This window comes from Podarcis raffonei, chromosome 3 (assembly GCF_027172205.1).
Source record: "Podarcis raffonei isolate rPodRaf1 chromosome 3, rPodRaf1.pri, whole genome shotgun sequence".
Classification (NCBI taxonomy): Eukaryota; Metazoa; Chordata; class Lepidosauria; order Squamata; family Lacertidae; genus Podarcis; species Podarcis raffonei.
In genome coordinates, this window is record NC_070604.1 from 8068801 (window position 1) to 8088097 (window position 19297).

The following is a 19297-nucleotide window of genomic DNA, read 5'->3' on the forward strand; positions in this document are numbered from 1 at the left end:
TTGGATCAGGTTAGCCATATTGATTTGTATGCTGTTGGTGGATTATTGTCATTGTCCTGTTGGGTTGTGTATGTGATAAAGGGGAGCCATACCGGGGTGAAGGCGTCTTCTTCTGTTTGTCCCTGTGTCAGTTTCAGTTTATTAGTTAATTTTTCTAGTAGGGCTGTTTCCCATACTATTTGGTACCATTGGTCCATGCTTACTCCTGACAGGTCTCTCCAGTGTCTGGTTATGGTGTTTCTGGCTGCTGAGAGCAGGTGGGTTATGAGTTCTTTGTGGTGTAAATGGGCATTGTTGTCTTGGAAGATGTTTAGTAGGGCCAATTCTGGGGTGATGTCTATTACTTGCTTAGTTATTTTACATATTTCTTGTATGGCTGTTGTCCAGAATAGTTGAATTTTGGGACACTCCCACCACATGTGGAGGTATGTGCCTGTGGAGGTGCACCCTCTCCAGCATTTTGGTGAGGTTCCTGGTTGTATTAGCGCTAGTTTCCTTGGTGTTAGGTACCACCTGTAGGTGAGTTTCAGTGTGAGTTCTTTTCTTTTCGTTGATATGGATTTAAAGGAGGGTTTAGACCAGTAGCACTTCTGTTGTAAAAATACTACCTTCTCTATGCCTGTGTTCACAGTTCCATTTGCTGTGTGCACTCACTGTTTCCAGTGCTGGGTTTTTAATCCTTGTTCAACAGACATCCAGAATGCCTGTGTATCCTGTTCTAAAATCCTACTATTTTGATATGGTTTCTGAAAAGGATTGGAGTCCTTAAGCCTCTAGTCAAGGTGTGAAGACCAGTTGCATAAAGCAAAGACATCCCTGACCTGTCAATGTCCCCTAGTGCATGCAGAAACAGAAATGTATTTGACACTAAGGAAACCATGCTGATGTGAACAGCTAGTGGGGAAAAACTGTGAAACACACTGGGGTGGGTGGGGAACCTTGACTGAGTTCTAAGACATTAAGGTTTAAACATCCTAATACTTCGGGGGTAACCAATGTGGTGCCCTCCAGATGTTAGTGAAGGAAAACTCCCATCATCGCTGACCGTTGGCCATGTTGGCTGGGACTAGTGGGAATTGTGTAGCCCAGCAAGATGTGACGGCCATTGTTCCAAAACTTCCAGAGATGTCTACTGGATCATGTGTGTGGCATTTTTAATGATGTGTGAATGACGCAACTCTTCTTCTACCTCACTGTGCCACACACATTTTTAAAAACTTTCTTGATGTACCACCCAAGCATGGGATTGTTCTTAGAGGCCCCCAACACGTGGCAAACTTGAGTAAAGCTACCTCTCCCCTTTCTTGACAGCAGTGTCCTGTTCCTCATACCACAACCCCCGGCATGCTCACTAGGAACTAATTTCCACTGGGGTCAGAAAAAATTACTCCCAAGTAGAGCTATTTAGGAGGCTCAGGCCCGAAGGTGGACTTTCGTGAGCAGAAGACCTCTTTCTGACTTAGTGAAATATTCTTGTGTGAGAAAGGACAAAAAGTATAGTGTGTCTATATACTGTATATATTTATTTACATATTACTTTTTGTCTGTATAATTCTAAGAACTATATCATGGGTTCCCTGGTGGTCTCACATCTGGGCACCTCAGCAGATCCGCCAAGTGTCCCTATTTTCCAGCGACAGTCCCAGATTAACAGAAGCCATCCCGGCTTCTGGTCTGACCCCGGAATGACCCGCTTTTCCCTAATACGTTCCAATTTTCATTGGAGAAATGTTAGAGCATATGTAGTTCTGTGACCCCCGAGCCAAGGAGATAAGTAACTATACAACTGAAGGAGAGGGGTTTTTTTTTGTTTTGTTTTTTTGGTAATGTTTAATGATGTTTTTGTATAAATTTGAAACTGCCCAGAGTGGCTGGGGCAACCCAGTCAGAATCATAATAATAATGATGATGATAATAATAATAATAATAATAATAATAATAATAATGGAATAGGACATTCCTATTTTCAAGGGAGAAATGTTGGAGGGAGCTAGTGCTCAGTAGGTACAGAAACAACTACAGCTGGAATCCAAAGGAACAGGCACATTTTGCATATTTATAAAAAGTGGAAATTGGAAGAAAAGTCATATGAGAAAACTTAGTAGTGTCACTTAAGAGGAGCAGTGCTTGTGGCTGCTAGTTTTCTCAGGGCCCAGGGTTGTTGGGTCACAAGCTTCATTGGGACACGTCCCTCTGCTGGCTCATTGATCACCAGAGTGTTAAAAGGCCTAGTGATCTCCTATGGTGGGGTCATGTTGTGCGGATGCCTGATGATTGTCTTCCAAAGCAACTACTCTATTCCGAACTTAAAAATGGAAAGTGTAATGCTGGTGGCCAACAAAAGAGGTTTAAAGACTGTCTCAAGGCAAATCTGAAAAAATGTAGTATAAACACTGACAACTGGGAAACACTGGCCTGCGAGTGCTCCAGTTGGAGAACAGCCTTGACCAAAGGTGTCATGGGCTTTGAAGACACTCGAACTCAGGACGCAAGGGAGAAACGTGCTAAGAGGAAGGCATGCTTGGCAAATCCACACAGTGATCAACTCCTGCCCGGGAACTAATGTCCCTGCTGTGGAAGGACATGTGGATCCAGAATTGGCCTCCACAGTCACTTACAAACTCATTGTTAAAATACGTGTTTATGGAAGACAATCTTGATGATCGCCAGAGAAGAGACATGTACCGTAAGTAGGATTTCTCTCAGCATCTGCATTCTGTGATGATAGTGAATTCCTCTTGAGCTTACCTGCGTATGTTTTTCCCTGCCAGCAAACAGTCAACTAGCAGCAGCTCCTGATTGGCCAGAGTTCCAAGGGAGGCAGGTGGAGTGAGAGATAGTGTGAGAGATTCATGGGGTCTGGGAGTGGGATTCTGTTGGCACAAGACGTTGGACATAATATTATGTTTGCTGACTGGGAACAGTTGTGGACCACCGGGATTAAATTCACGGCATGTAATGCCTTAAGAGAGAATATTATGAAAATGATATACAGGTGGTACATGACCCCAGTCAAGCTTGCAAAAATCTATCATTTGCCCGACAATAAATGTTGGAAATGTAAGGAAAATGAAGGTACATTCTTTCACCTTTGGTGGACGTGCCCCAGGATTAAGGCTTTCTGGGAAATGATATATAATGAATTGAAAAAGGTATTTAAATATACCTTCTTGAAGAAACCAGAGGCCTTTCTCTTGGGCATGTCTGGCCAAGTGGTGCCAAAGAAGGACAGAACTTTTTTTATGTATGCTACAACAGCAGCAAGAATACTCATCGCAAAGTATTGGAAGACGCAAGATTTACCCACTCTGGAAGAATGGCAGATGAAACTGATTGACTGTATGGGATTGGCAGAAATGACGAGCAGAATCCGTGACCAGGGAGAAGAGTCGGCTGAAGAAGATTGGAAAAAATTTAAGGACTATTTACAGAAATACTGTAAAATTAAAGAAAGTTAGATGGTGTTGGATTGAAATTGAGAGGTTTCTAGCTGTAATGATACAAAGGAACATAGATGGGGGGGGGAAAGGGTTTGAAAAATAAGGTAATGTTATAAGCTGTAATGCTTTAAATGAAGGATTTGCTGAACAAATAACCTTAATTGGGATACAAGAAGGAGAAGTATGAGGAGGTCTGAGAAATGTGTTATTTAAAAGTATGGTTTATGAATTTTATTCCTTTTTTAATGTTTTTGTTTGTTCTGTTTTTGTTTGTTTGTTTAAAAAATTGGAAAATCTAATAAATATTCTTTTTTAAAAAAAAGGGAGTGGGATTCTGTCAAGAAAGTTTGTTCTGATGCGGTAGGGCTGAGGAGAGCTGAGAACTCACAGTATATGCTCTAAGGTTCTGAACTGCAGAACACTGTTAAAAATAGAAAAGACATAGTCCCACATGATATTTACAGAAAAATGGTCCTCAGAGGGAATACTCTGACAGGAAAGGGCAGTAGTGATTCTGAAGCAAAGGAGGATTTGGGTGTCTATAAGGAAACAGTCGGGACGTGGGTGGTGCTGTGGGTTAAACCACAGAGCCTAGGACTTGCCAATCAGAAGGTCAGTGGTTCGAATCCCTGCAACGGGGTGAGCTCCCGTTGCTCGGTCCCTGCTCCTGCCAACCTAGCAGTTTGAAAGCACATCAAAGTGCAAGTAGATAAATAGGTATCTCTCTGGCGGGAAGGTAAACGGTGTTTCCGTGCGCTGCTCTGGTTCGCCAGAAGCGGATTAGTCATGCTGGCCACATGACCCGGAAGCGGTACGCTGGCTCCCTTGGCCAATAAAGCGAGATGAGCACCGTAACCCCAGAGTCGGTCATGACTGGACCTAATGGTCAGGGGTCGCTTTACCTTTAAGGAAACAGTCCAATTAAAATCCTAAATTCCTGAAGTGTGTGTAGAGAAGTCTGATCTATGGAAGATGTGTAAAAGAAAGTAACCTTAAGCCTGCAGCATACAGCCTATAACTTGAAACCGTATTCATTTTAGTAAAAAGCAACAGCACTGTTTGTTACATTTCAGTGGGAGAAGAAGAACCAAAACTCCTTGTTTACATCTGTTAATAAAGTTTGTTTTCAACCTGTTTTCACAAAGAAAAAATCCACTGTCGCTCGTGATTGATTCTCCATTTAGGTATTTCACCTGAGGGAAAGGGAAACAGAGGACTGGCCCAGTGGCGCCAGGAAGAGAAAGTGCCGTTGCGCCATTGCGTATGTCAGAGGAGCTCAAGAAAACCCCAGGAAAACATGAAGGTAATGTCTATTTCCAAGGATATGTTCAGTGTATATAAGAAAGTCTCTAAAACAGTTATAATTGCTAGCCTTCTCTTTTTCACTGAGATGACATCATCCTAGAAGACGTGGAGGAAGAGCAGGGGCCTTGAAGTTGTCCATCAACTGTGAGCAGAAGGACAGCAGACTAAGAAGACAAACAGGTCACCTAGTCAAAGTCTTCCCTGCTAGGGTGAGAGGTGCTGTGTTTCCATTATGCTAATTCTTTCTAAATTTGCATGTATGCATTGAAACTAGCATATGAAAATCTGTCCCCCCCCCCATTTGGCCATCCTGATACCCTCTCTTCTTTCTCTTCCAATAAAAAAATCAGGAACAATCAGCCGAAGAATGGCAGTAGGGGTGATAATTTAGGTGAACCGCTTTCCTCTCATGTGATACTTCCTAGTAAAGGTTCGGGGTGAGGGGCCATGAAACTCCTTGGAAATTGCGGAAGGACTGTACCTCAGGGGTAGGCGGCCTGATTGACATACAGAAAGCCACAGGTTCGATTCCCATCATCTCTGGATAAGACCAGAGGAAACTGTCTTGTAGTTCCAGGATCAAATCAGAAACCGGGGTGGCTTCTCTAAATCTGGGACTGTCCCTGGAAAAGAGGGATACTTGGAGGGTCTGGAATCTCTCCCAGCTCTGCTTAGAGATGCTGGGGTTTTATTTATTTATTTTCCCCAAAATTTTATTAGTTTTCACAATATTATAAACAAACAAACACACAAGACAAACAAACATAAATCATAGCCTTATTGAAAATTACACTTATTAACTTTGTTAAGTGACTTCCTCGCTTCCCCTTGCCTGAATTTCATTGCATGTCCTTTTAACGGTTTTCCAAATCCCAATTCTTATGAAATTTAATTTAAACATTAACAGCCTTAAATCTTCACCTTATGGAATTAAACATATTAATTCATCACTTAGCATAAATAAAATCCTAAGCCAATTAAGTATCTGCAAGCTATTTTCACTTAATTTAACTTCACAAATTTAACTAGATAATCATTAAATTTATTCCACTCTTCCTGATACTCCTCCTCCTTCTGGTCGCGGACTCTTCCGGTTAGGTCGGCTAGCTCCGAAAAATCCATCATCTTCATCTGCTATTCTTCTATTGTTGGTAATTCTTGGGTTTTCCACTTTTTAGCTAACAAAATACGAAAACTGTGTGAGATGCTGGGGTTTTAAAACCTGGGATCTTTTGCATGCCAGGCGGGTGAGTGGACTGTCCCCTGCCTGAAATGGTGGATGGCCACTCTCAGTCTCTGCAGAGCCAGGTGGGGCAAGGGCAGGATTTAGTGTACGGCAGCTTCCTAAGTTTCTAACTGATTTGTCTAGAGTGGCTGTTTCCACCAGCCGACCTCTGTTGAGATAAGCTTTGTGTGTGGCACACGGCAGGCATGGTTTTCCCTTCCACTAGGGAATGAGAAATCTAAGGAATGCATGAAAAGAGAAGCGGGAGGTCAGTCAGTGATACTGGAAGGTGATACTTTTCTCAGTTGAAGCAGGTCACACGCCTATGGAGGCTTGAATGGTGCTTGCTGGCTCTTTCTCCATCAGTACCTTTTTGTTCCTTGCCTGGGATTTGCTGGGCACTTACATGCCTCCTCGCCTGGCTCCATGCAGAGCCCATGGGAATTTGGACAGGGTGGTACAGACATCGCCGACAGAGACCACGATCGCTGACTATCCCTTTCAGTGAGGTCTTATGACTAACACCCCACTTCTTGATATATTAAAGAAGCGGGTAGACCCAACACACGACACCGGTCTCAGCTGAAACAAAGAGAAAGGCATTGCACTGCAATCCGAAGGAAACTGCGGTGAGTAAGTCTTCGGAGCTTATTTGCTCGCTAGAGAAAGTGGTAGACGTCTGTGTGTAAAATTCTGGAATGAAACAAGACATCGTGTTTAACCACTGAGGCTGTTTAAATCTAGCTGGTGAGTCTGTTTTGTTCATTTGCCTAGGAAGATTTAAAAGTAATATGCATTAGAAGTTCTTGTTCAGTCTATAGCTGAAAAATAGCTACCTGTTCTATAACTTTGTCTAGCTTAAGGACTTTTAATAGACTTTTATCATGCACATACCAAAGTTCAGTAATAGTGAACATTTTTCCTGTTTTGTATCTCTTGTTTTCTAGGATCAATATAGCAAAAACAAATTTCTCTCTCACACACATGCAACTTTCTTTGTACCATTTTTTTTAATTCAAAGTTAATATCTTGCCACTGTGTACAACCTTTGTGACCAGACATTCTGGCCAACGTTCCTTATACCTGATACATGGAATGGAGCAAGAACCCTTTTGCCATTACAGATGTTACATTATATGTCCAGCATGGCATTTTATAATCAGTAGCCTGGTACTGGGACGCGGGTGGCGCTGTGGGTAAAAGTCTCAGCGCCTAGGACTTGCCAATCGCAAGGTCGGCGGTTCGAATCCCCGCGGCGGGGTGCGCTCCCGTCGTTTGGTCCCAGCGCCTGCCAACCTAGCAGTTCGAAAGCACCCCCGGGTGCAAGTAGATAAATAGGGACCGCTTACCAGCGGGAAGGTAAACGGCGTTTCCGTGTGCGGCTCTGGCTCGCCAGAGCAGCGATGTCACGCTGGCCACGTGACCCAGAAGTGTCTGCGGACAGCGCTGGCCCCCGGCCTCTTGAGTGAGATGGGCACACAACCCTAGAGTCTGGCAAGACTGGCCCGTACGGGCAGGGGTACCTTTACCTTTACCTTTAGCCACAGGTGTACTCACAGGTGACCAGAAATTCCATGCAGGCGAATGAGTGGACTGATGGAGAAGGATGGACCACCTGCCCGTTCTCAAGTGGGCTGCAAGAGGAAGGATGCTTCCTCCTTTCCTTTTTTTAAAAAATATATATTCAGTTTTTATTAGTTCTCATACATATATTATTCAACTTAACCAAACAATCGTTTTACAAATTCCCCTCTCTCCCTTGGCTTCCCTCCATTTCCGTTTCTGGTTTGTTAAACCACTTGTTGCATTCTGCTGCTTATATATAGTAGTATATTATCACATTGTTGTCTTTCTTGTTCTCTCTAATTACATTATATATGTTTATTTTAAACCCTGCCAAAGAATCCATGCTTTTACATTGTTTCTGCAAATATGTTACAAAAGGTTCCCATTCTTTTCCAAAGTCACTATTATCTTTTCCACGCAGTTTATCTGTCAATTTTGCTAATTCTGCATATTCCATCAACTTTTCGTGCCATTGTTCTTTGGATGGTATTTCTCCCGTCTTCCAGTTTTGTGCCATTAAAATTCTTGCTGCTGTTGTCGCATACATAAATAGTGTCCTCAATTCTTTCTTCACATCTTGTCCTAAAATACCCCACGGAAAAGCTTCTGGTTTCTTTACAAATGTTGTTTTCAAAGATGCTCCCGCCTTTCCAACCGGCATAGAAACATAACTCTCCACCTTTCCACTGCCAGCCCCTGACAGGCTAGTAAGACTTTTTGCAGGCTAGTAGCTTTAGTGGGATACTCACAATTCGTATTTGGTTCGATTGTCATTTCTGTTGGTGACTAACTATCCCCATTGTTGGTTGCTATGCAGACTTGAGACCATCTTTCGGCAGATCTGCCTTCATGCTGCTCTTTTCCATCACTACCCTCCTTCTGTCGCTTGGTTCCTCGAACGTTGGAGGCTGCGAGCACAACCATGAACCACAGAACCTGAACACGGAGTTTGCCCTCGCTCTCTACCAACGCTGGGCAGAGCGCAACCACGGAACCAACCTCGCCATTTCCCCAGTGAGCGTGTCTCTTTCTTTGGGGCTTCTGCAGTTTGGGGCACAAGGGAGGACACTGGCCCAACTGCAGCATGCTCTGGGATACAGCACTCAGGGTAAGGCAACCTTCTGAGAAACAGCTTTTCGGTGAGCAGTGCAGGCTGTCCTGAGCTTCGCCTTACAGCTTGGACCGTCCTGGTAGGCAAAGCATATAAAAACAAAAGCAAGTCATCCAAGGGGACTTACTTCTGGGTTAACCCCCTTTCATGCCATGCTGTTCACTTCAATGGGCTTTACATGTGCATGCTACACCTTTCAAGAACATTCTTTCCCCCAAAGAGTTCTGGGCACTGAAGTTTACTCCTCACAGAGTTGCCAGTTTCAGCAACAATGAATGAACTGCAGTGCCCAGAATTCTTTAAGGAAAGAATGTGCCTCAGGTAGCCTTATGGTTATAAACTGGCCATCATAAATATGGATTGTATGAATCTACAGATATGCATGAATATCTCATAGTAACTAAGCTTATAAGGCATGGTAAACAAATAAGAACTAATCATAGCCGGGAGAGCAGGGGGGTAGCTGCCCCCCTAAATCAAGTAAATAAATAAAAATACTTCACTAACTGACCAATTGTGCCACTGATATCTTAGTTCTGCCCCCTCCAACATAAATCCTGCCCCCCTAACATAAATCCTGGCTATGCCCATGAGCAGGAGATCCGAAGGATGCAATAGATAGTTAGGAGCAGTGCTTTTTTTTCTGGGGGGATGCTTACCCCTAAACATTTTGTGAATCGTTGTACTTTTGTCCATTTACCGTATTTATTTTTCCCAGTTTGAACTATAAAATGGTGATTTTCTTGAGTCAAAATGAGAGTACCCCTAAACATTCTTTTAGAAAGAAGACCCTGGTTAGGCAGAACACTGCCTCACTCCTTGAAATGGCCTTCTAAGGGCATTTTTCATCCCACTGTTTAAGAGATTGATAACCCCAATAAATTACTTTGTTCCTAGATCAGGACGTTCAAGACTTCCTGCACACTGTGTACAGAGAAGTGACCAACTCAAGCCAAAGCCCTGCTGTAGCACAGCTGGCGTGTGCCCTCTTTGTTCAAGCCGGAACGCATCTTTTGCCGCCATTTGTTCAGCATGCCGCACTCTGGGCAAACAACACAGTACACCAGGCTAACTTCAGTGAGCCTAACAGGACCGCGGCTCAGATAAATGAATGGTTTGCCACAAGCACTGGAGGTAAAGTGACAACGCTCCGCCCCCCCCCCCAGTTGTGCCATGCAGTTTTTAAATGCAGAACTTTAGCACCAGGACTTTGAGATGTCAGCTAAGCAGACTGCAGGACACCTTCGGTCTGGAACCCAGGTTGATAAGAAGCACACTGCGGAAAAAAGGGAACAGCTGCTATCATGGTAGAAATATGAGAAGCTGACTTGTACCAAATCAGACCACTGGTTCATCTAGCCTCAGTATTGTCTGCACTGGTAGGCAGCACCTTTGCATGGTTTTAGTCAAGCTTCTCTCCCACCCGTATGTCCCCAACTCTATTTGAATAGACAAAAACCAAACAGGAAATCACGTCTATTTCTGAATATCCTTTTCAAATACAAGTGATCAATGTGACCTTTGCTACAGGATTAGCCTGAATGACTATACTCTTCTTTCCTTTGCAGATGGAGAAACAAGTTACCTATCTTTGGAAACTCTTGATTCCCCGCTTAACCAGATAGCTGTAGTGAGCGTGATGTCCTTCAAAAGCACTTGGCAAAGGAAATTCACCTTCACAGATACTCAGACCTTGTCCTTTACAACCACAGAGGGCCTCATCCTGAAAGTGCCTACTATGTATCTCAGCGCAGAAGTCAACTATGGTAATTATACTGGGGATGGATACAAACCACACAGACTGTCCACATGCAGTTTCTTTGCTGAAGTAATCTGCAATGCATATAGAGTATCATAGAATCATATAATTGTAGCGTTGGAAGGGTCATCTAGTCCAACCCCCTGCAATGCAGGAATCTCAGCTAAAGCTTCCATGACAGTTGGCCATCCAGCCTCTGCTTAAAAACCTCCAAGGAAGGAGAAAACAATGGTGAAAGCTGTGCTCCTCTGCCAGTTTCCTCTGCAACAGCAGAGGCGTGTGTTTTTGCTTATTGAGATCTAATGGATCCAGAGCCTTAAAAATCAGGCCTGTTTGACAGCCAAAAGCTTTTATACTGACACCCAAGGTGAGGTACAAACGGATGCAAATGATGGATATGTTGCAAAGCTATTATCTTGCATCTGTCATTGTGAATATATATGTCGATGCTTGATTGGAAACTTTGTAGTTTGGTTTAAAGGAGACAGAGAAAACCACGCTCCACGTATTTCCCCTTCCCTGGTCTGGCTTGCAGTTGCAGCACTGAGCTTTTAGGGAAATAACTAAGCCTCACTTGCTCTGAGGGACACAGGTGGCCACAGAGCCTAGGATTTGCTGATCAGAAGGTTGGCGGTTCGAATCCCCGCGATGGGGTGAGCTCCCATTGCTCGGTCCCTGCTCCTGTCTACTTAGCAGTTCAAAAGCACGTCAAAGTGCAAGTAGATACCATATCCCCCCCCCCAGCCACGGGGCTGGGGCGGGGGAAGCCCGAGCTTCCCCCAACCCCAGCCCCCAGAACAGGCTGCTATCCGCAAGCCTTGCGAGCCCAGCGGCAACTCCCGCCGGGCATGCAAGGCTTGCGGACACCTGTGGGAAGCACGGGGCGTCCTCCGGAGGGCGCCCCGTGCTTCGGGCTCCAGGCTGCTGCCCGCAAGCCTTGCGAGCCCGCGGGAACTCCTGCTGGGCTCGCAAGGCTTGCGGATAGCTTCCTGAAGCCTGGAGAGTGAGAGGGGTCGGTGCGCACCGACGCCTCTCGCTCTCCAGGCTTCAGCGAAAGCCTGCATTCGTCCCATAAGACGCACACACATTTCCCCTTCTTTTTTGGAGGGGAAAAAGTGTGTCCTATAGGGCGAAAAATACGGTAAATAGGTACTGCTCCAGCGGGAAGGTAAACGGTGTTTCCGTGTGCTGCTCTGGTTCACCAGAAGCAGCTTAGTCATGCTGGCCACATGACCCAGAAAAACTGTCTGCTTCCCTCAGCCAATAACGGTCAGGGGTCCCTTTACCTTTACACTTACTCTGGGAGCAACCACTTCTACCTTTCAGGAAAGAGCTGTCACCCTCAGAGTAAACAAGAGCTGCCTGTTTCTCAAAAAAACTACTATGCTTGCCACACAACTGTATGAGTTGTGCATTGGCTTCACCCTGAATTGGTTTCATGACCTGTAGTGATGTCCTGAAACTCAGAATCCCATTGCCAGAAGACCTTTGAAAAAGCCAAAAAGGCAGAGAAGCAGCTACAAAAGCAGAATGCAGGCATGGAAATGCCAGCGTTATATTATTTTTGTTGCGGTCATGACTACAAAAGTGCTTTCCGATTAACCTTAACCGCTGAGTCACTTGAATAGTCCTAAACAAACATTTCCCCCCCAAAACACAGGTGAATTCCTACTGGACTCTCTGGAGCGGGTCAGTGTGGTTGAATTGCCCTATCTGGGGGAGGCAGTCAGTATGTTTGTGGTGCTTCCATCTGACAGGAGAACACCTGTAGCTGAGATTGAGAGATACCTTTCAGCCCGAAATTTCCCGCTGTGGTCCAACAGCCTGAGAAGAACAAAGATGGACCTATTTCTCCCCAGGTAAAGGTTATATGTACACACATTTGCCTGGCCTTTGTGGAATTTGATCTTTGGTTGTGGAGAGCTGTTGTGTTTGCAAAGTAAAGGAAGGATTGAACCCTGCTTAATAAGAATACACACAGAGGCTTGGACCAGCAAGACTCTGGGAAGGGTGCGTATAATCGTATCTCTCTGTGCTTGTCCGTCTCTCCAGCCCCCTGGCCCAGGTAGTTTTTATTCACAAAAGAACTTTTTACAGTGTTCGAAAGAACCAATCAGGTTTCTTCTGAGCATTTCCACAAACCCACGTGGGGAGAAAGTTAGATCAAAAGAAATTCTTTTAACTACAAAGACTACTACTCTGAGCATGCATACATAATCTGAGAGTAAATAAAAGAGGACTAGAGAAACTCCAGAGATCGCAAACAGGAGTAAACAAGAGAGGATGGAAGGAGATAGGCATCTTTATCACCTTCCTGTGAAACTATTTCCAGGCCCTAAGATTAACATCCTAAGATTAATATACATCAAAGAAACTTGCCCCCTATCTTTGAGGACCCCGGACGCCTGCCTGTCTAAGCAACTGGGCTGTGTACGTGACAAGAGAAATGGCCAGTAGAGGAAATGGCCAGAGATGCAGAGGTGTAGATTGATCAAGAATCATATAAAAATAGTTTAAACCCAGTCAACGCAATGCTTTCATTGCTGACACAGATGGCTTACTCTATATTTGTTATAATTCCTCATAGCAATCTCACCTGATCACTACATCTCTGGATATTTGCACTCCTACAGAGAGCGGAGGTGTGGGTATGCGTGAACACAACTGTAGGGGTAGACAACATTATTATGAACAGGAAATGAAGACTAAAGTTGGGGTGGCTGGAATTGTAAAAGAACAGAGGAGAAGAAAACTAGCTTTTATGAGAGTCAGTTGGGGTGAGAGGAGCACGTAAGCCAGAATCTCTCTAAGGCTTTCCTAAGGGCTCCTTTAGTTTCAAACCATTTAGCAGACTTACAAGATGGGTTTTAGATTAGGAACAGGTTTAGAAAACTGGCACATGAAATGCTTTTGCATTCTCAGAGTTTTTTTTATAAATATTTTTAAGCAAATGTATTACGGTGATATGTTGCAAAAACAAACTACAAGCATCTCTTATTACAAAGAAGTGGGGATGTGTGTAAATACTGGATAATTTGTTTTCCTTGCATCAGGAACAGGAGATGAATCTTCATGTCACTTGGTCCCCATGTGTACCAGCAAGAGAGAAAACTGGATGCTAGGAAAATAACTTGAGAGAAGAGGCACTAGAGCCATGTGGATTTTTTTTTTTGGGGGGGGAATCCCTCTAATGCACAATTCACAGCATGGCAACTCTTGAAATTGATGCTTATCCAGCTCCGCCTTCACAAGCACTAGAGAGACATCACTGGAAGTACCATATTCTCAATATAAGGGCTGCTCTTTGACCAGCTACACACCCATGTCATTGGAAAGCAAAACATCACCATTACCCACAAACAAAGTTACTTGAGTGGGAACCTTGGCAGCAAGGGAAAAGGCAGTGAGTGGTTTTACAAGGGAAACCCGTCTGTGACATGGTTCTCCATAGGCTTCCTAATAACCATTATGAAATTGGGGAGTGAAAAACCCTGTTGCTAGCAGGATGATGACAATGACAATGGGCACAATGCACAGGGTCACAGCTGTGATGTTGAGGCACTGGGCAGTAGAACCATAGCTGCGAGCTCCACTGTGGTCACCAACCACTTTGCGATCTCTTGCCTTAACCGAGAAGACCAGGGCCATGAACCCGAGGCAGCAGAAGTTGCAGTACATCATGGTGCAGATCGACCACAAGATATGGTCGCGGGGAGGCGCCACGCAGACTTGGCTTTGGTTGTGCATGTGGATCACGGTGGAGCCAGGCGACGCGCCCGCGGGGTCGAGGATGGCCATATCGTGCTCGTCCTTCAGCTCCTCGTAGCGCGGCAGCCCGCCGCTGGCCTGGCCGGGCAAAGGGAAGTGGGCGCCGCTTGCCATCTTCTCGCCTGCAACCGGGTCTCTCCTTGCATTCTCAGAGTTGAGGCAAAGAGCAATAAATAAGCTGCGCAGACGAAATGTCATGCTCCCGTATTTTACCTCAGCAACATTGGTAAAGTAGTCATAATGCAAGTAACTTCCACATTATAGAAGCCGACTCAGAATACAAATGATCCCTAGGAGCCTTGTCAGAAAGTAACTGGAAGGCTTCATGCCTGCATCCTCTTGCAAACATGATTAAATCCCATTCTGGATGGCACTTCGCTAGCACATCTTATGGTTCCATCATAATATTACATTGCTTTGTTTTTCTGTCATCGTTTTGTTTCACTGAATAAAGAAATATTGTATTTCTCAACTGATGGCTATGATAAACTGCTGGGGTGAAATTGGTCTTTTAAGTAAATACATACAAACTCAAGGAGTACAGCGTCAAAATCTGTGAGTGAGGATGGAAAAGAGATGCAGAGATCACCACTGGGGCTTAGTGTTGTGGGAGTGCTTCTGATTTTGTCCCTGGGTGCAATTCTCCTTCTGATTTTGAGTTCTCATGCCTTGGAGGAGTCTCAACCCAGGGCCACGTAAATTGTCATGGCTTTATTCCTGTAAACAGGTGGGTTATAATGAGCAAAACCAAGATAGGGGCAGTTGCAAGTAGCATGTCTAAATGTCCACCCATCAAAATTTCAGGTTCAGAATCGAAAACCACTTGGACCTGAAAATGGTTTTGCCTACCTTAGGAATTACAGACATGTTTGATCCCGCTATGGCCAATTTTAAAGGGATTTCAGGTAAGTCTCTCACGCTTTGTTAGTGTGTTGGATCCCCTTGTCCATTTTGTGGCAGTGATTCAGAGCAAAGGGCCTTTCCAACTGGCAAAGCCTAAGTCAAGGGTCTGCATGGTTTGGCATCAGCTGACCCACATCCCAGCAGAGGGCCTCCTAACCAGAGCCCTGTGGACCTCCTTTCCAGATCGCTCCCTTTCACTCTAGTTCAGACAACCAGGGTAAATGCCACTACCTGCTTGTTTCCTCTTGGTTTGGCCAGCCAGCGAAGGGAGCCTTGCCTTTGGTCGTTCCCAGAGTTGGCGATGTTCACTTAACAACAAGAAGAAACCAAGACCTTAGTGCCATTGGCCCAATCCTGTGGAACACGCTGCCATAGAGATTCAGAGGGCGCTTTCTGTGCCAGTTTTTAAACACATGCTAAAAACCTTTCTGCTCTACCAGACATATGCAGCCAATTAAAACTACATCCCTCACAATGCTCTACTGATGTCTGTTTTTAATTATTTTTTTTTGCTTTTAACTTTTCATGACTTTATCATTGGGCTTCATGTTTTTATATTGCTGTAAACCACTGTGATATATCTTTCTGAAACAGCAGTACATCAGTGGATCTATTTCCCATCAATTTGTCTAGTCCCTTTTAAAGCCATTCAGGTTGGCAGCCACCATTACATCCTGCAAATAAATTCGATATTTTCCTGTGTTCTGACTCTTGCACCATTCAGCTGTACTAGACAAATAAGATTTTCAGTATTAATATGAAAGTAAGGTTGTATTGGTTTTGCGTTGACAACTGGAATGACTAGTAATGGTTTTCTTTGCTAGAACAAGAGCATCTTTATATCTCAGAAGCTACCCACAGAGCAAGGATTGAAGTGACGGAAGATGGAACAAAGGCCTCAGGCACTACAGGTAAACCAGGTGGAGATGGTTCTTGCATTAGCCTTGATAACCAGCACAGGCTGATTATTTACATTTATTCAATTCCTAAACCATTGCCCTTCAGTCCCACAGAACTAATTCCTCCAGTTTGCCATCTGGGATGTTATGTCCATAATGCTTGCAAGCAATATAGGCAGGAACAATTCAAACTGCAGTCCAAATTCCACATCAGATGATTAGTGGGTTCAGCATGAGTTCATTGCCAAAGAGTTATTTCTCAAGCAGAATAGTGCAAAGGTGGGATGGGCTTAGGGCAACTGCACAAAAGTGCCCAGCTTGACAAAAAAGCCACCCTGCTACCTATGCTGATACTGTATTGGCAAACCATTTCTGTTGTAGTCCATTTCACAAGGGAGAAAGCTCTTCTCAAGCCTCCCTCCCTTCAGAGGATGAAATTGATTACATCAGAAAGCATAGCTACATAATTAAATTTAATCATTACAGACAACCAGTGATATGAGGAATAAAGTTCCACATGGAGTTAGTTGGAAGTCACTTTTTTATTTTTCATTTTATTTTTTCCGATTGTAGTTTATGTTATGTTTATATCCTTGTAATTTTGTTTTTGTTTTTTCTTCTGTTTTTGTATTATATGTTCGTTTTATTCAGTGTTTGTTTTATGATGTATAAGCATAAATTTAATTTTTTTTAAAAAAAGAAAATAAAAGAAAGCATACATCCGTGAGAGGTTTCCAACTTACAGTGGGAAAGAACAGGCAAGGGCCAATGGATCTACATAAGTGCAAGGGCCCAGCCAGTAGGGTATCCAACTTGTGAATATTCCCAGAGTTTGAGAACATGGGCTGCAAATATGGGAACCAGCCCAGGAAGTGGCTTGGTGTTCATCGGCCATGACACCCACATTCCTGCAGTTCACCTGAACAGGTCAGGGGTGGTGGCACCAACCACGACTGATCAGGACAGACTTTTATTTCAACGCTAGCGTGGTAATTTTGACTTCTTGTGAGACTTCTGGCACTCCCTACTTGTTTTTTTTTAACCACACAGCTATGGTGTTGCTAAAACGATCCCGTGCTCCTGTCTTCAAAGCTGATAGACCTTTTAATTTTCTCCTTAGGCAAGGCAGAACAGGTAAATATCAATTAAATTTATCCGTAGAAGTTATGATGATGATAGCAAAATGCTGTTGCCTTCTTTAACACACTATATAGCTTGGAAGTCCATAAAAAGGTAAAGGTAAAGGTACCCCTGCCCGTACGGGCCAGTCTTAACAGACTCTGGGGTTGTGCGCCCATCTCACTCAAGAGGCCAGGGGCCAGCGCTGTCCGCAGACACTTCCGGGTCACGTGGCCAGCGTGATAAGCTGCATCTGGCGAGCCAGCGCAGCACACGGAACGCCGTTTACCTTCCCGCTGGTAAGCGGTCCCTATTTATCTACTTGCACCCGGGGGTGCTTTTGAACTGCTAGGTTGGCAGGCGCTGGGACCGAGCAGCGGGAGCACACCCCGCCGCGGGGATTCGGACCGCCGACCTTTCGATCGGCAAGCCCTAGGCGCTGAGGCTTTTACCCACAGCGCCACCCGCGTCCCTTTGGAAGTCCATAAAAGTTCACAAAACCAAAGAAAATGAACATTGGGGATTGCTTTCTTGAAAGCATCACCACACCAAAGACTGTGTGTTAGTCTCCTAACATGGGTGTAGCCAGGGAGGAGGGGAGGTAGCTGCTCCCTAAATCAAGTAAATCAATAAAAATACTTAATTAACTGACCAATTGTGTCACAGATAACTCGGCTCTGCCCTTACCCCCCAAATAAAGCCTGCCCCACAATAAATGCTGTTTACACCCATGGCGCCTTGTATCAGTTTTCCAAATCCAGGATGATACTTTCAAGGATGCAATTTCAGCCACATTTATTCTGAGCCTTATGAAGAACTGCACCCTTTCCCCCATACCCTTCCCAAATAAATTGATTGTATTTCCCTTTTTACAGCAGGTTAAGAGAATGCCCTATTCAAAACCATTTTCTTCCTTTTATTGTTGTTGTGGTTAATTAAATTTTTATACCCTTAATCCACAGAGCTGTTCTTCCTTCTGTTAAACCAGTTATATAAAGTTATATAATTTTTTTGCTAGAAGTGAGGGCTGCTGATTAACATCTTTCCCATTCCCAGTTTTCAAATGTGACTGACTTTCATTAATCACCCTCCCCACCCTGTTCTATAAAAATAATTAAATTTAAGTTGCATCAGTATGAGCATTTATAAAATGAAGTTGAAGAAACTAATAATAATTTCTTTTCTTTTTTTTACAGGTTCAATTCTGTTTATAGGAAGACTTACAAATCCCATTGAGTGAACTTGTCCTATCCATGTTTCCATATATCTGCATTCCCATGAAATAAAAAAGCATTAATAGGACGTTTTAAGTGTTGTGACTATCAAGGGGAAGTTATGTGAAACGTATGGCTGTAAATAAAAAGAGATGCTTTTTGCCATTTCTCTGGTGGTTCTCTTCTGTTATAGCAGTTATAGACTTCTGGAAAATGCCTTAGGGCTCCTGCGTTCAAATCCTCTTGTGGGTTTCCCTCAGGCATTTGGTGAAGCTCTTCAACAGCTTAGCCCAGTTGGTTAGAGCACAGTGCACAGTGCTGATAACGTCAAGGTGGCAGGTTTGATCCCCATATGGGCCAGCCATATATTTCTTCATTGCAGGGAAATCCTCAAGATCCCTTCCAACTCTACAATTCTATGATTCTGTGATTCTTATGTTCTCAAGCTCCCCTGGTGCCAGCCAGACGTGGCCACTCAGTTTCCTCAAGTACTTGAGGAATGGCAGCCTGTCATAAGAGGATGACAGCTGATGGTCAGCAACAAGTCTCTCCTATCTGTTGGGATTGCCAGGCGGCATATGCTGTGCCTGCTCAAAGATGCCTGTTGCCTACAGGTAAAGGTAAAGGGACCCCTGACCATTAGGTCCAGTCGTGGCCGACTCTGGGGTTGCGGCGCTCATCTCGCTTTATTGGCCGAGATTCTTTGGCGATCAGCCTTCCTTATGGTCCAGCTCTCACTCTATACAACTGCACAATTCCAGTTCTGATCAGAAACTTCCACATGCAGGTTAAGAATGGTGAGTAATAGAAAATGTGTGGAAGATAGAAAAATAATATGGTGTATTCATTGTTATTTTTCTTTTTAGGGTTGATGTTATTGTATAAATATGTTATTAGTAGTTTTTTTCTTTTAGGAGGTAGCAAAGTGGGTGAAAGGAGAATCAAACCAGAAGCGGAAGTTGGGGGAAGCCCAGGAGGGGAGGGAGGA

General features: G+C 44.1%; 2 protein-coding genes across 2 annotated transcripts; one reads left to right on the forward strand and one right to left on the reverse strand.

Annotated features, from left to right (window-relative positions):
• The first annotated feature begins 5959 nt into the window (after positions 1-5959).
• On the forward strand, positions 5960-18474 carry SERPINE3 (serpin family E member 3). The gene is made up of 9 exons (XM_053380478.1): positions 5960-6599; positions 8354-8644; positions 9545-9781; positions 10216-10413; positions 12067-12265; positions 14979-15079; positions 15902-15988; positions 17027-17110; positions 18292-18474. Exons 2-9 carry the CDS (start codon positions 8386-8388, stop codon positions 18333-18335), a joined length of 1209 nt encoding a protein of 402 aa, XP_053236453.1. The 5' UTR covers positions 5960-6599; positions 8354-8385; the 3' UTR covers positions 18336-18474.
• Positions 13371-14307, reverse strand: LOC128409940 (dispanin subfamily A member 2b-like). The gene has a single exon (XM_053380479.1). It carries the CDS (start codon positions 14286-14288, stop codon positions 13863-13865), a length of 426 nt encoding a protein of 141 aa, XP_053236454.1. The 5' UTR covers positions 14289-14307; the 3' UTR covers positions 13371-13862.
• Positions 18475-19297: the final 823 nt, after the last annotated feature.